The 14,442-nt window shown below is 60.9% G+C and overlaps 1 protein-coding gene across 8 annotated transcripts in view; it reads left to right on the top strand.

The window, feature by feature from the left end:
• The window catches only part of PPARA (peroxisome proliferator activated receptor alpha), a 69,900-nt gene that overhangs the window by 31,765 nt on the left and 23,693 nt on the right, over positions 1-14,442 (top strand). For 7 of the 8 annotated variants that reach the window (XM_079774517.1, XM_079774519.1, XM_079774518.1 and 4 more), the window contains 5 exons: positions 1,172-1,329; positions 4,857-4,995; positions 6,379-6,581; positions 8,419-8,866; positions 12,679-13,083. In XM_079774517.1, the coding sequence (XP_079630643.1) occupies positions 1,172-1,329; positions 4,857-4,995; positions 6,379-6,581; positions 8,419-8,866; positions 12,679-12,926 (1,196 nt within the window). In that variant the 3' untranslated portion in view covers positions 12,927-13,083. Of the gene's footprint in view, positions 1-1,171; positions 1,330-4,856; positions 4,996-6,378; positions 6,582-8,418; positions 8,867-12,678; positions 13,084-14,442 lie in introns of those variants that run through there. The other variant, XM_079774522.1, reaches the window with a different exon arrangement.

Here is a 14,442-nt window from a genome sequence, read left to right as displayed (position 1 = left end):
TCCCTGCAGCCCTGTCTGTCCCTGTAGCCCTGCCTGTCCCCGCAGCCCTGCCTGTCCCTGTAGCCCTGCCTGTCCCTGTCCCCGCAGCCCTGCCTGTCCCCGCAGCCCTGCCTGTCCCCGCGGCCCTGTCTGCCCCCGCGGCCCTGCCTGTCCCTGTAGCCCTGCCTGTCCCCGCAGCCCTGCCTGTCCCTGTAGCCCTGCCTGTCCCTGTCCCCGCAGCCCTGCCTGTCCCCGCAGCCCTGCCTGTCCCCGCGGCCCTGTCTGCCCCCGCGGCCCTGCCTGTCCCTGTAGCCCTGTCTGTCCCCGCAGCCCTGCCTGTCCCTGTAGCCCTGCCTGTCCCCGCAGCCCTGTCTGTCCCTGTAGCCCTGCCTGCCCCAGGGCCTTATGGCTGGAGTGCGGGCCGCTCCCTCTCCTTTGCGCCCCGGAGCTCCGGACCTTGGTCAGATGCATGTCCTGCCAATGTGCTCTGCTCCGTGCTGTCTCACTTTCTGAGCAGTGTGTCCTGCGAGCACACGTTTTCATTTTAAGAGAGTGCGGCTTAGCCCTGTCGGCTCCGGGCTGAGCGTCGACCTGTGAGCCAGGAGGTCACGGTTCGATTCCCGGTCGGGGCACAGGCCCGGGTTGCGGGCTCGATCCCCAGTGGGGGGTGTGCAGGAGGCAGCCGATCCATGATTCTCTCTCACCATTGATGTTTCTCTCTCTCTCTCCCTCTCCCTTCCTCTCTGAAGTCAGTAAAAAAATATTTTTAAAAAAGAGAGAGTCCAACTTGTTCTGTTCTCTCACGGGTCATGCTTTGGCGTTGCCCACGTGGGTTTTCATGCTGCCCCGGTGCCGTGCGCTGAGTTAATTGAGAAGAGCTGGGAGGGAGCAGACAAAGGAACGGGTTCTGTGGGGGAGCCCGTGGGTGGAGGGACCGGCGAGACAGCCGGGTCTGCAGGTCTAGGGCCCGGGCAGCTCGGCAGGCGTGTGGGCGATGCCAGTGGCGGGGGCACAGGAGGGGCTGGGACAGCCCAGGACAGGGGCGACTCGGGCTGGGAGCCCCGCCCACCGCGGACACTCCTCACTCAGCCTCTCCCTGTGAAGCCAGACTCTCACGAAGTTGACTGAGACACAGACGGGTTGGGGGGGGGGGTGCTGTGAAAACTCACCAGCGTCTCCTGTCTGTCCTCAGACACGCTGTCCCCGGCTTCGAGCCCCTCATCCGTCTCTTACCCCGTGGCCCCCGGCGCCGATGAGGCCTCCAGCACAGCGCTCAACATCGAATGCAGAATCTGTGGGGACAAAGCCTCGGGCTACCATTACGGGGTTCACGCGTGTGAAGGCTGCAAGGTACGTGGGCCCCCGAGGAGGAAGCAGGCGGCCTGCTCCAGGGACCACGTGTGGTTCATTTTATTTTATTTTATTATTTTATTTTATTATTTTATTTTATTTTATTTATTTTATTTTATTATTTTTATCCTCACCCAAGGACATTTTCCCATTGGTTTTTAGGGAGAGTGGAAGAGAGAGGGAGAGACAGAGAGAAACATCGATGTGAGAGAAACACATCGATGGGTCGCCTCCTGCACGTGTCCCGACCAGGGCCTGGGACGGGGAGGAGCCCGCAACCGAGGTCCATGCCCTTGACCGGAATCAAACCCGGGACCCTTCGGTCCGCAGGCCGACACTGTCCACGGAGCCGCCCCGGCCAGGGCCCTTCTGTTTCACACACGTGTTTGTCCGCACGGAAACGGATCTGCCCGCGGCAGGGGGGGGAGCTGAGCGAAGCGGCAGGGACGTCTCTCCGCGGAGAGTCTGCAGGCCCCGCTGCCTGTGAACGCCGCTCAGAGGCACGTGCGCCGCGCTCAGGGGCCCTGCCCGTGGATACGGTCCCCAGCTCCTCATCCTCACCCGCACGCCGGGGAGAGCAGTGGTCCCATGGCGACCGGGACGCACAGTCTTTCTCGCTCAGCGGCCCACAGCGCGGCAGCCAGCCTGCTGCTGCCCGGACGCCCCATGAGCACCCGGGGCGGCTCCTCGTCTCGGGCTCGCTCGGCCAGACCACCACACACACGTGACGCAGGGCCAGCGGCTCAGCGGGTCAGGCCGTGTCCCCGGCATTCTGCCCACGGGGTCACTGGCCCGGCGGTGGCTTTCCAGCGTGACAGTAAGGACCACGTGCCGACACCTGCAGCTCCCACGGCATCGCGTCCGCTTCCCATTACATGCACGTCAGGCGGCCTCACGCGTGACGCACGGCAGAGCTGGTCGTCTGAGTGCTGGTTACAGGGGACCACTTCCTTGTGCACGCTGGCGAGCTGACTCGCTTTGGGGGAATCCATGGCCTCCAATGGACGCCGCATGCTGCACGCTCCCAACCCCGGCACCTGCCCGAGCCAGCCTGGGGCGCGGGTAGGACGGCCACGTGAGGCAGCCTGGTGCGCGGGTAGGACGGCCACGTGAGGCAGCCTGGTGCGCAGGTAGGACGGCCACGTGAGGCAGCCTGGTGCGCAGGTAGGACGGCCACGTGAGGCAGCCTGGTGCGCAGGTAGGACGGCCACGTGAGGCAGCCTGGTGCGCAGGTAGGACGGCCACGTGAGGCAGCCTGGTGCGCAGGTAGGACGGCCACGTGAGGCAGCCTGGTGCGCAGGTAGGACGGCCACGTGAGGCAGCCTGGTGCGCAGGTAGGACGGCCACGTGAGGCAGCCTGGTGCGCAGGTAGGATGGCCACGTGAGGCAGCCTGGTGCGCAGGTAGGACGGCCACGTGAGGCAGCCTGGTGTGGAGGTAGGACGGCCACGTGAGGCAGCCTGGTGCGCAGGTAGGATGGCCACGTGAGGCAGCCTGGTGTGGAGGTAGGATGGCCACGTGAGGCACCTGGTGTGGAGGTAGGACGGCCACGTGAGGCAGCCTGGTGCGCAGGTAGGACGGCCACGTGAGGCAGCCTGGTGTGGAGGTAGGACGGCCACGTGAGGCACCTGGTGTGGAGGTAGGACGGCCACGTGAGGCAGCCTGGTGCGCAGGTAGGACGGCCACGTGAGGCAGCCTGGTGTGGAGGTAGGACGGCCACGTGAGGCACCTGGTGTGGAGGTAGGACGGCCACGTGAGGCAGCCTGGTGCGGAGGTAGGACGGCCACGTGAGGCAGCCTGGTGCGCAGGTAGGACGGCCACGTGAGGCAGCCTGGTGTGGAGGTAGGACGGCCACGTGAGGCAGCCTGGTGTGGAGGTAGGACGGCCACGTGAGGCAGCCTGGTGCGGAGGTAGGACGGCCACGTGAGGCACCTGGTGTGGAGGTAGGACGGCCACGTGAGGCAGCCTGGTGCGCAGGTAGGACGGCCACGTGAGGCAGCCTGGTGTGGAGGTAGGATGGCCACGTGAGGCAGCCTGGTGCGGAGGTAGGACGGCCACGTGAGGCAGCCTGGTGTGGAGGTAGGACGGCCACGTGAGGCACCTGGTGTGGAGGTAGGACGGCCACGTGAGGCAGCCTGGTGTGCAGATAGGACGGCCACGTGAGCCAGCCTGGTGCGCGGGTAGGACGGCCACGTGAAGCAGCCTGGTGTGCAGATAGGACGGCCACATGAGCCAGATTGTCTCTGCATCCTGACTTTTAAAAGTCTCTCTTCTCCCTTCCTCATAATCTCAGACGTACTTCGGCCATCCTACCTTACGAGCCTAGATGGCCGGGCAAACAGATATAGGAACCTCCCTCTCAGTCCCCTGTGGTCCTGTCAGGCCTCGGGCACAGCTGTGGGTGGGGGGGGGGGCGGAGAGCAGAGAAAAAGAGCCAAACACAGACATGAACCATGTCACAGCTGTCTGACCACGGGCCTTTGAGAAAGCTACCCGCCAGGGGGTCTTTTCGGCACGATTCGGTTACTTTGCTTAGAGTTTTAAAATGCAATTTTATTGTTAAGTATAAATAATAAAGTTGTTTCTTACTGATACAGTTCAAGCTGCTTTTATAAAGCAAAAATTGTTTGCATAAAGCTGGCTTCCTTTCATATTTTATTATAACTTTTGTCTCTTAGGGAGTTAACAGTCTCTTATAAAAATTCCTGTAGTTTTTAGTCACAAGCATAGATGTCACAAGAGAGGGAAAGCTGAGTTTGTGTGAAATGTGCCCGGCCGGCGTGGCTCAGTGATTGAGCATTAACCTGTGAACCAGGTCACAGTTTGATGCCCGGTCAGGGCACACGCCCAGAGTGCAGGCTCCATCCCCATAGGGGCGTGCAGGAGGCAGCTGATCCATGATTCTCTCTCATCACTGATGTTTCTCTCTCTCTCTCTCTCCCTCTCCCTTCCTCTCTGAAGTCAATAAAAATATATTTTAAAAAAATAATACACTTGCCGAAACCAGTTTGGCTCAGTGGATAGAGCGTCGGCCTGCGGACTGAAAGGTCCCAGGTTCGATTCCGGCCAAGGGCATGTACTTTGGTTGCGGGCACATCCCCAGTAGGGGGTGTGCAGGAGGCAGCTGATCGATGTTTCTCTCTCATCGATGTTTCTAACTCTCTCTCTCTCCCTTCCTCTCTGTAAAAAATCAATAAAATATATTTAAAAAATAAATAAATAAATAAATAAATAAATAAATAGAATACACTAAAAAAACTTGTGTAAATTATAGCAGCGCTGAGCAGCTCTTTGGGGGTTAGGATTGTGTCCCTCCAAGCCAGGTGAGGACACTGGAAACTATTTTGAATTTTGCCTCGTTTTCTTGTTTCTACTTTCCCCTGGAATGAAATTTAAATTTTTTTCAACTCGTCCCAATTGTGTCAGACTTCCCAGCACCATGTCTCTGAGTTCAGCTCATGCCCAGAGAGACACTGCATGAGCCAGGGGGTGGCTGAGGCCTTGCCCTCACGCCCGCGCCTCCCACAGGGGTTCTTCCGGCGAACCATCCGCCTGAAGCTGGCGTACGACAAGTGCGAGCGGAGCTGCAGGATCCAGAAGAAGAACCGCAACAAGTGCCAGTACTGCCGCTTCCACAAGTGCCTGTCGGTCGGGATGTCCCATAACGGTAGGTAAGGCTGCGTCGCCTCTCCCAGCCCGGCCGCGGCCCGTCGGCTCCGTCGGAAGGGCTATTTGGAAAGCACGTGCCGCGGCCGTGAATGCCCGGGTCATGCCGCGGCCGTTAATGCCCGATGCCCGGGTCATGCCGCGGTCGTTAATGCCCGGGTCATGCCATGGCCGTAAATGCCCGGGTCATGCCATGGCCGTTAATGCCCGGGTCATGCCGCAGCCGTAAATGCCCAGGTCATGCCATGGCCGTTAATGCCCAGGTCATGCCACGGCCGTAAGTGCCCGGGACAGGCAGCGCCTCGGGTGGCTGAGGCCAGCCCAGCGCGGAGTCCCTGTTAGAAGCGTCCGACGCTGAGACTCGGTGACTGAGACTGGAAGCCGATTGTAAGTGCCGATGGCAGACAGGGCCGTGGGTTCACACCACACACAGGAAGCACGCGCCGTTGTAAGCATCCTCCCCTGTGGTGAGTGTCATTGCATTAAAGCCTGTTCTCACTGTAGAACATGCCCGTTATTATGTGAAAGTGAATTTGAAATGAGTTCAGCCCTACCAGGGTGCGCAGAGATTGAGCGTCGACCTATGAACCAGGAAGTTACGATTCCATCCCCGGTCAGGGCACAGGCCCAGGTTTCGGGCTCGATCCCCAGTGGGGGGGTGTGCAGGAGGCAGCCGATCCATGATTCTCTCTCATCACTGATGTTTCTCTCTCTCTCTCTCTCTCTCTCTCTCTCTCTCTCTCTCTCCCCCTCCCTTCCTCTCTGAAATCAGTAAAAACGTTAAAAAAATTAAATAACGAGCTCATAAAAGTTGCCGTCTACCTTCTGGCAAAAGAAAAAGGTGCGAAGCTCACCTTCCTGTCCTTCATCACAGACTGATGGCGCGCCGTGGCAGCAGCCGGGAGCCCGTCCTGCCAAAGCAGCGATTCATGCTGCTGCCTTCTATTTTAACCTTAAAACGTTTTTTAAAATAGATATCTTTATTGAGTTCAGAGAGGAAGAGAGTTCAGGGAGAGAGAGAGAGAAACATCAGTGATGAGAGAGAATCATTGATCAGCTGCTTCCTGCACGCCCACAACCCAAGGCATGTGCCCCGACCGGGCATCTAACCGTGACGTCCGGGTTCACAGGTCGACGTTCAACCACTGAGCCACCCTGGCCGGGCTACTGTAACCTTTGAAAAGAGGCAGGATCAGTGGGGCCTGGGTTTCACTTTCGTCTCCAAAGCAGAAAGGGGCGTGGGGCTGAGGCAGCTCTGACCTGACCTGTCAGTTTCCATCCCGAGTTTCATTCCCGCGTGAACGTCGCGTGCCGCGGTCAGCACTCCCCTCGCCACGCTGCTCACTTCTGTGTGTTCCCCGCCATTCCATCCCCCCTCCCCCAGCAATCCGTTTTGGACGAATGCCAAGATCCGAGAAAGCGAAACTGAAAGCAGAAATCCTCACGTGTGACCACGACGTGGACGATTCGGAAACCGCGGACCTCAAGTCGCTGGCCAAGCAGATCTACGAGGCCTACCTGCGGAACTTCAACATGAACAAGGCCAAGGCCAGGGTCATCCTCGCGGGCAAGGCCAGCAACAACCCGGTGGGTGTCTGCCCTGTGGTCTCCGCGTCCGCGGTCCCCTCGGCCGGGGTCGGCCTGAGTTGGCCTGAGCGGGAGGACGGGCTGAGACACAGCCTTAGGTCGTGGGAAACACATTACCCCCGAGGCGGGGCAGGGCACGGGACGTTTCATTGGAGACGCTAATGTGTCGCTACACCCTATCCTCGGCTTTTATCGGCCGCAAAGCTCCAGCGACCACGTTCTTAGAATGACTGTGTAACTGGCACACTCACTCACAGCTCCCAGCGACCACGTTCTTAGAATGACACACTCACAGCTCCCAGTGACCACGTTCTTAGAATGACTGTGTAACTGGCACACTCACACACAGCTCCCAGCGACCACGTTCTTAGAATGACTGTGTAACTGGCACACTCACACACAGCTCCCAGCGACCATGTTCTTAGAATGACTGTGTAACTGGCACACTCACTCACAGCTCCCAGCGACCACGTTCTTAGAATGACTGTGTAATTGGCACACTCACTCACAGCTCCCAGCGGCCACGTTCTTAGAATGATTGTGTAATTGGCACACACACAGCTCCCAGTCTCACCACGAAGGTTGAAGTTGGGCAAATTTCCAGGTGTTTTAGCCCCAGTTTCTCTGTAGCTTTTTTAAAAAAAATCTATACTAATGCAAGTGTAATATGCTAATTAGACCAGGTCGACCGGCCATCTTCCAGACATCCAACTTCCTTCTGGACAAAGCTATGGTGGTGGGGGGCCGAGGCAGTTGGGGGCGAGATAAGGCCAGCCGGGGAGGGCAGTTAGGGGCAATCAGGCCGGCAGGGGAGAGCAGTTGGGGGGCGAGATCAGGCCAGCAGGGGAGGGCAGTTGGGGACGAGGTCAGGCTGGCAGGTGAGGGCAGTTAGGGGCGATCAGGCAGGCAGGCAGGTGAGCGGTTAGGAACCAGCGGTCCCAGATTACGAGAGGGATGTCCGATTGGAGAGGGTGCAGGCTGGGCTGTGGGACCCTCCCCACCCTTGTGCACGAATTTTGTGCACCGGCCACTAGTATAAATATATATATTTCTTGACTTCAGAGAGGAAGGGAGAGGAGAGAGAGAGAGAAACATCAATGATGAGAGAGAATCATGGATCGGCTGCCTCTTGCAAGACCGCCTCAGTGGGGTCAAGACCGCAACTCAGGCTTGCGCCCTGACTGGGAATCAAACTGTGACCTCCTGGTCAACCACGGAGCCAGGCCGGCCGGGCACCTCCACCAGGTCCTTAGAGAGTGCAGGCCCGGGGTTAGGAGGGGATGGCACGGGGACGTGTGGCCTGTGCCACGGGGCTTGTCACCGGCCCAGGATCGGGGCTCTGATGCTTCCCGTGACCCCAGAGCAGGCCCCGCTGGGCTTGTGTGCTTGTTTCCACACGGGCGCCAGCCTCCCGAGTTGTGGGCGCTTTGTGCCCCGTTTGCCCGCCCGCCGTCAGGCAGATGCGCGCTGTCTGTGCAGTGGCGGCACCAACGCTGGCGGGGCGGTGAGAGGCGGCTGCAGGAGCGCTCAGGGGCCTGGAGAACAGGACGCTTTGCCAATACTGTCTCGCTCGCTTCCTTGCCACGATCAGTCCCTCACTTTCTGAGCAGTGTCACCCCCTCCCCCAGGGTCAGGCGGTGACCGCGTGTCCCACTGACCCTGCTGCCGGCCTCCGTTGAGGTCCCCTCGTCCCGCCGATGCTGAGGTTCTTTAAGGACGAGGACCGCGCTCTGCACCCGCCGGGATCTGTCCCGGCCGCGGCCCTCCCGGCGATCAGGGTGCGCTGGCGCCAGGACGGGAGTCGCCGGTCGCTGACGGGGCCCGCTTTCCCTTGCAGCCCTTCGTCATCCACGACATGGAGACGCTGTGCATGGCCGAGAAGACGCTGGTGGCCAAGCTGGTGGCCAACGGCATCCAGAACAAGGAGGCCGAGGTGCGCATCTTCCACTGCTGCCAGTGCACGTCCGTGGAGACCGTCACGGAGCTCACGGAGTTCGCCAAGGCCATCCCCGGCTTCGCGGGCCTGGACCTCAACGACCAGGTCACGCTGCTCAAGTACGGCGTGTACGAGGCCATCTTCGCCATGCTGGCCTCCGTGATGAACAAGGACGGCATGCTGGTGGCCTGCGGCAATGGCTTCATCACCCGCGAGTTCCTCAAGAGCCTGCGGAAGCCCTTCTGCGACATCATGGAGCCCAAGTTCGACTTCGCCATGAAGTTCAACGCCCTGGAGCTGGACGACAGCGACATCGCCCTGTTCGTGGCGGCCATCATCTGCTGCGGAGGTGAGTGGGCGGCGCCATGGCTCCCTGTCACCTGTCACTCACAGACTCCTGTCGGCGGGGCGTGGGGGGTGGGGAGGGTCGGCAGCCGCGGTAGGACAGATGGGGTGGTGCCATCGTGGAGCGGGCACTGGCGGGGGAGGGGAGCGGCGGGGAGGGCTCTGGGCCCCCATATTGCCACCAACCAGAAGCAGGTGAGTTACACCAACACGGCATCACATGCTACTATGCATGAATACATGCTGTCCACTATGCATGTCCTGGTTATAGTTATGACATGTAAATATATGTTGTTTATAATTAGCACATCACACAATCCTGCAGTAGTATGTCAGTAGTATGTCAGGTCTGGTTGAGTCATGATGTCACACAGTGTGTGGTGTGTCACGTTATGACACAGGCACGTGCCGCCGCACATTTTAGCCAACAAGGACCCGCAGCGGGTGGGCCCGCAGGTCACGTGGGCTGGAAGCCTCCTGTCTCGGGGAGGCCCGGGGACTCGGCGCCGCACCCCTCGCGCTGTGGCCGCCGGTGGACACGCCCGCTGGCTGCCGCCGTGGCACGCGCAGGGTGGAGGGCAGAGCGCGTGATGTCACGCGGCGGGTCCCGGCTCCTGCACGTCTCACCGTCCTGTCAGTGAACCCCCGCGGCTTCCAGACTAACGTCTCTGGCAGCGGCCGTGCTCCGGGCAGGCCTCTCGCCTGTGTCTGTCTCCTCCTCCTGCCACTTCCTCCCGTGCGTGATGGAGCCTCTGGCGGTGGTTTTGTTTTTGGTTTTGTTTTATTAATCCTCACCGAGGATATTTTCCCATTGGTTTTAGGGAGAGTGGGAGAGGGGGAGACAGAGAGAAACATTGATGTGAGAGAAACACATTGATTGGTTGCCTCCTACACGCGCCCTGACCAGGGCCCGGGCCGGGGAGGAGCCTGCAACTGAGGTACCTGCCCTTGACTGGAATAGAACCTGGGACCCTTCCGTCTGCAGGCTGACGCTCTATCCCCTGAGCCACACCAGCTAGGGCAAACCTCCAGTTGTTTTGTACAGTAAGGTGCATGCAGGCTGGGAGCCCAGGGGCACTGGCCTGAGCCGTACAGCGAGGTGTGCAGGGGCCCAGGTGTGCAGGGGGCCCGGGTGTGCGGGGGCCCGGGTGTGCGGGGCCCGGGTGTGCGGGGGCCAGGTGTGCGGGGGCCCAGGTGTGCGGGGGCCCAGGTGTGCAGGGGCCCAGGTGTGCGGGGGCCCAGGTGTGCGGGAGACCCAGGTGTGCAGGGGGCCGTACCAACTGAGTGTCTGTATTGTACTCGGTGATGTTCTCATGATGATTAAATCACCTCAGGACTCACTTCTCAGAACGTAGCCGTGGTCAAGCAGTGCTGGACCGTCTATTACATTATAACTAGAGGCCTGGTGCACAAAATTCATGCACGGGAGGGGGGTCCCTCAGCCTGGCCTGCACCCTCTCCAATCCGGGACCCCTCGGGGGATGTCCAACTGCCTCCACAATCCGGGACTGCTGGCTTCTAACTGCTCGCCTGCCTGCCTGCCTGATCACCCCTAACCCGTCTGCCTCTGGCCGGCCGCAGGCACCCAGGACCCAGGCTGGCTTCACCCAGGCTGGCTGCAGTGGCAGGGGACCATGGGCGGGCGGCTTCGCCCGGGCTGCAGCTACAGGCGCCCAGGACCGCGGAGCATGCGGCTTGTCCCTCTCCCAGGCCGCAGCCTGGCTGGTCCCCATTCCTCTCTCCCCAGTGTTGAGTGTCTGAGCCATTATGGTATGACAGCGTGACAACCATTTGCATATTAGCTCTTTATTATATAGGATGTCCCCTCTGTATCACAGACAGCGTTCTGTGCGTGCCACGCACAGCTCAGACAGCTGCGGTCACGACTGGCATGTTCATGCCGTTTCACGCTGAAATGTGCCAGCAGCCAGCCTAGTTCGCTTTGCAGGAGGAAACGGTCCAAGGAGAGACCTAGGCCTCTGCGAAGCCCCAACCTCTGGCTCGGCATCGCGTTCCTTTAAATAGCCCGTCCCGGGTCTAAGGAGGTCAGCGCGCTGCTGTGAGGCCCGCCGATCCCGCCCAGCCTTGGGGGAGATGTGGGGCACCTGGGAGCTGTGTGGTCCCTGGGATGGACTCACTCGCAGAACTGAGGGGGGCCGGGTGGGGGCAGCCCAGCCCCATGAAGCTATGTCTGTACCACCCAGCTGGGCAGTCAGTGGACACGAGTGAAGTGGCCGCAGCTGTGCTGACCTGTCACGCCCTTCAGACGCTCAGGACGCGGGGACAGAGGGTTGGAGAACTGTGTAGAGTGACCACAGATTCATGAAGGAAACTCCAGTCACATATCAACCCGATGTAGGAAGATGGCTGATAGACAGACAGTGAGCCTGCAGGGCGGGGTTAACATGTCGAGGGGGTTCGCCTTATTTTTAAATTTCTGTTTAGTAAGTTACAACCGCGGCGACCCTGGACAGCGTGGCTTTGACTGTGGCGTGCGCTCCGCTCGGATTCCTTTCAGTAAATACACAGCTGGCCTCCCGCGCCCCCAGGCTCTGTATCCGGGGGTTCAACCAACCACGGACCGAGAGCAGCATTTTAAAGCTGTCGAATGCGTTTGTTGGGGTGACACTGGCTAGTGAACCTGTGTGGCTGAAACAGTGTGTCCGGTCTCCGGTCGGAGTCGGGGACGAGGAGGCCGACTTGTGGCACTGACCTGCCATCTGACATAAGGACGTGGGCCTCCGTGGATCCCGGTGTCCACGGGGGTCCCGGGACGGATCTCCCTCGGATACGCTGGGACTAGAGTGACGTTTGGGTGGGAGTCCAAAGTTAGACGTGTATTTCAGGCCACACGGGGGTCAGCACTCCTAACCCCCACATTCTTCAAGGATAAACTGTATATTTTATAACAACAACAAAAACACACAGAAAAAGAAAGAAAAACCATGAGCAACACTTTTGAAGGTCATAGCATTGGGGGGGTGCTTTGAGCTGCCTGTTGGCGATGGGTTGCTGGGCGGGTGTTTTCTGGACCAAGGCCGCCCCCTGGTCTGAGTCGGTGGGAAGTCTGTGCCCTCGGCTGAGCCCCCCGGGAGGTCACCTGGTGGGAACGCTGGCCCGTCCTGCACCGGCCCCCCTGCTCCCCCCCAGCCCCCCATCTCTGCGTCCTCTCCCATGGGCGTCAGCCCTCCATTCACATCTCACGCTGCCTCCTCCCACCGACTCCCGCCAGAAGGTGCTGTCACTGCGAAACCTGGGTCTCGCGCCATCGCTGTCCGAAGCATCCGTGACAAACTTGAGCCTGAGGATCTGCTTTTGGCTCGGGGAAGAATTTCACCTCCCCCATTAGGCCAAGCTGGTGCCGTCACCCCCGTCCGAGCGCGTGCTGGCCCTGACGTCTGGGGTCGTCACCTGACGGTGGTATCAGGCAAACGTGGGATCTGGTTGCTTTGCAGCCGGATGAGTGTTTAGGAGTTAGCCTGTGACTTTGGGAACATCTGGTTTCTTTTGCTGGTGTTACTCCTCACCTGAGGACATGTTCCCACTGATTTTAGGTAGAGTGGGAGAGAGCCGGAAAGACAGAGAGAAGCATCGATGTGAGAGAAACACAGCGATGGGTTGCCTCCTTCATGTGCCCCGACGCTCTATCCACTGAGCCACACAGGCCAGGGCCCACTCTGGTCTCTTGTGATTAGGTCTACAGTATCTGCAGCTCAGCGCTTCAGGGGAGAAAGGCCAGGCAGGATGGGAGCGTGGTGTCTTGGGCGTCGCCATGGTGACCGTCGACTCAGCCGTGTCTCTCTCCTTTGGGGACAGATCGCCCGGGCCTCCTGCACGTGGGACAGATCGAGAAGATGCAGGAGGGCATCGTGCACGTGCTCAGGCTGCACCTGCAGGGCAACCACCCGGACGCCGCCTTCCTCTTCCCCAAACTCCTGCAGAAGATGGCGGACCTGCGGCAGCTGGTCACGGAGCACGCGCAGCTGGTGCAGGTCATCAAGAGGACCGAGGCGGACGCCGCGCTGCACCCGCTGCTGCAGGAGATCTACCGCGACATGTACTGAGGCCCCGGGCGCAGGAGGAGCTGCACCGCGGGGAGCGAGGCCCGGCCGCCTCGCCCCGGGCCCCGGGCCCCGGGCCCCCATCCCTACCGCCTGCCGTCCTCGCCCGCCCGGCCGCAGCCCGGGAGCGTGCAGAGGCGGCTGGGAGAAGCCTGCCTGGCGTGAATCCATCAGATGGCCCCGACGAAAGCGCCTTCGCGGTCCCCACTGAATCCCCCGGACCGCACAGCGGCGCTGCCTTCCGGTCCCACGCGGACGGCTGGCTCCCGTGTGACTGGGGAAGCCGGCCGCACTTTGAGCCTTTGCGATCCTGTGCCTCTGGATGTAGCCAAAGGGCGGGGGTTCACAAGCAGCAATTTGTTCGAAGGCTTCGATTCTGTGTCCTGAATTCGAGGAGAGACGTGCTCCTTTTGGACCGTAGGTGAGCATTCCGGAGAGTTCTGATCAGCTACTGCGGGGCGCCCGCCGCGCTCGGTTCCCTGGTGACGGGCGGTCGCCGGGCCGCGGAGAAGCCCGTGTCCAGGTTTGGGAGGGGGGTCCCGGGAGCCGCGTCTGGGCCACAGGCCTGTGCGCAGCCGGCGGCCGTGGGCCGATTGACGGACTCAGAAGTGCCTCGGGGTCCCAGTAGCGTCTGCGGGGCGGCCTGGCCGGTTACCTGCAGGTGTTCCTCCGGGCCCCGCGCCTCGGGGCAGCTCCGTGGCTGCTCCCCGGAGTGGAGAAGACGAGGCACCGGTGACTCCGGGGGGCGGGTCACAGGAGCACAGCGGGGGAGCGGAGGGCCGCACCGGGAGCCAGGACTCGCCCAGGCGGCGGTTGTTACAGAGGCTGGCAGCCAAGTGTCCTCTCCAAACCCTCCGTCAGGCGGTTCCCCGACGTCTGAAAGGTCCGCCTCGGCCCTAACGGTCCCTTCTCAGCCTCGGTCCCGTGGGAGCGATGCCGACCGTGTCCAGAGCACGTGACCTGAAAGCACTCTCTCCCCGTCACCTTGGCGGACTCAGTGTCCCCTCATTTCAGCAGCCCGCCTGCCAGTGCATCACAGTAGGGTGTCGCCGGACGCCTCGCCCTCCCCATCCCTCCATCCCCCACCCGGGCCTTTGGAAAACCTGGCTCTTCAAGGTCATGACCATTTATGGTTAAAGGAGGATTCGGGTTGGTCCTGGCGAAGTTCCCACGGTCAGCACTGGGAAAACCCACAGTCAAACAGGCCTCCCGCAGAGGAGAGCGAGAGCCGCAGTTCGCCGTCCTGTTAGAGCCGCCGCGCGGGGCTGTGGCTTTTGAAGATCCCATCAGAGGGCCAGCTGGAAGCCAATGACAGCGTCGCCGCGGTGAGCCACCCAGCGAGGGTGGTCCAGGCCCGGTCCGGGTGGGGGCAGGGTCCTGGGCCGGACCTGTGGCCACTGACCTCTGGCCTCGGGGAGTGAGCCCGGAGACCGGCTTTCGGAAAGCCGTGCATTCCACACCGATGGTCAGTAGGCCGGCTGGGAGCACCTAGTAACCGGCCCCGCTTCCTGCAGCGGCC

This window comes from Cnephaeus nilssonii, assembly GCF_951640355.1.
Source record: "Cnephaeus nilssonii genome assembly, chromosome: 6".
Lineage (NCBI taxonomy): Eukaryota > Metazoa > Chordata > Mammalia > Chiroptera > Vespertilionidae > Cnephaeus > Cnephaeus nilssonii.
The sequence above is the reverse complement of the archived record's forward strand: the minus strand, read 5'-3'. Positions and strand labels throughout refer to the sequence as shown.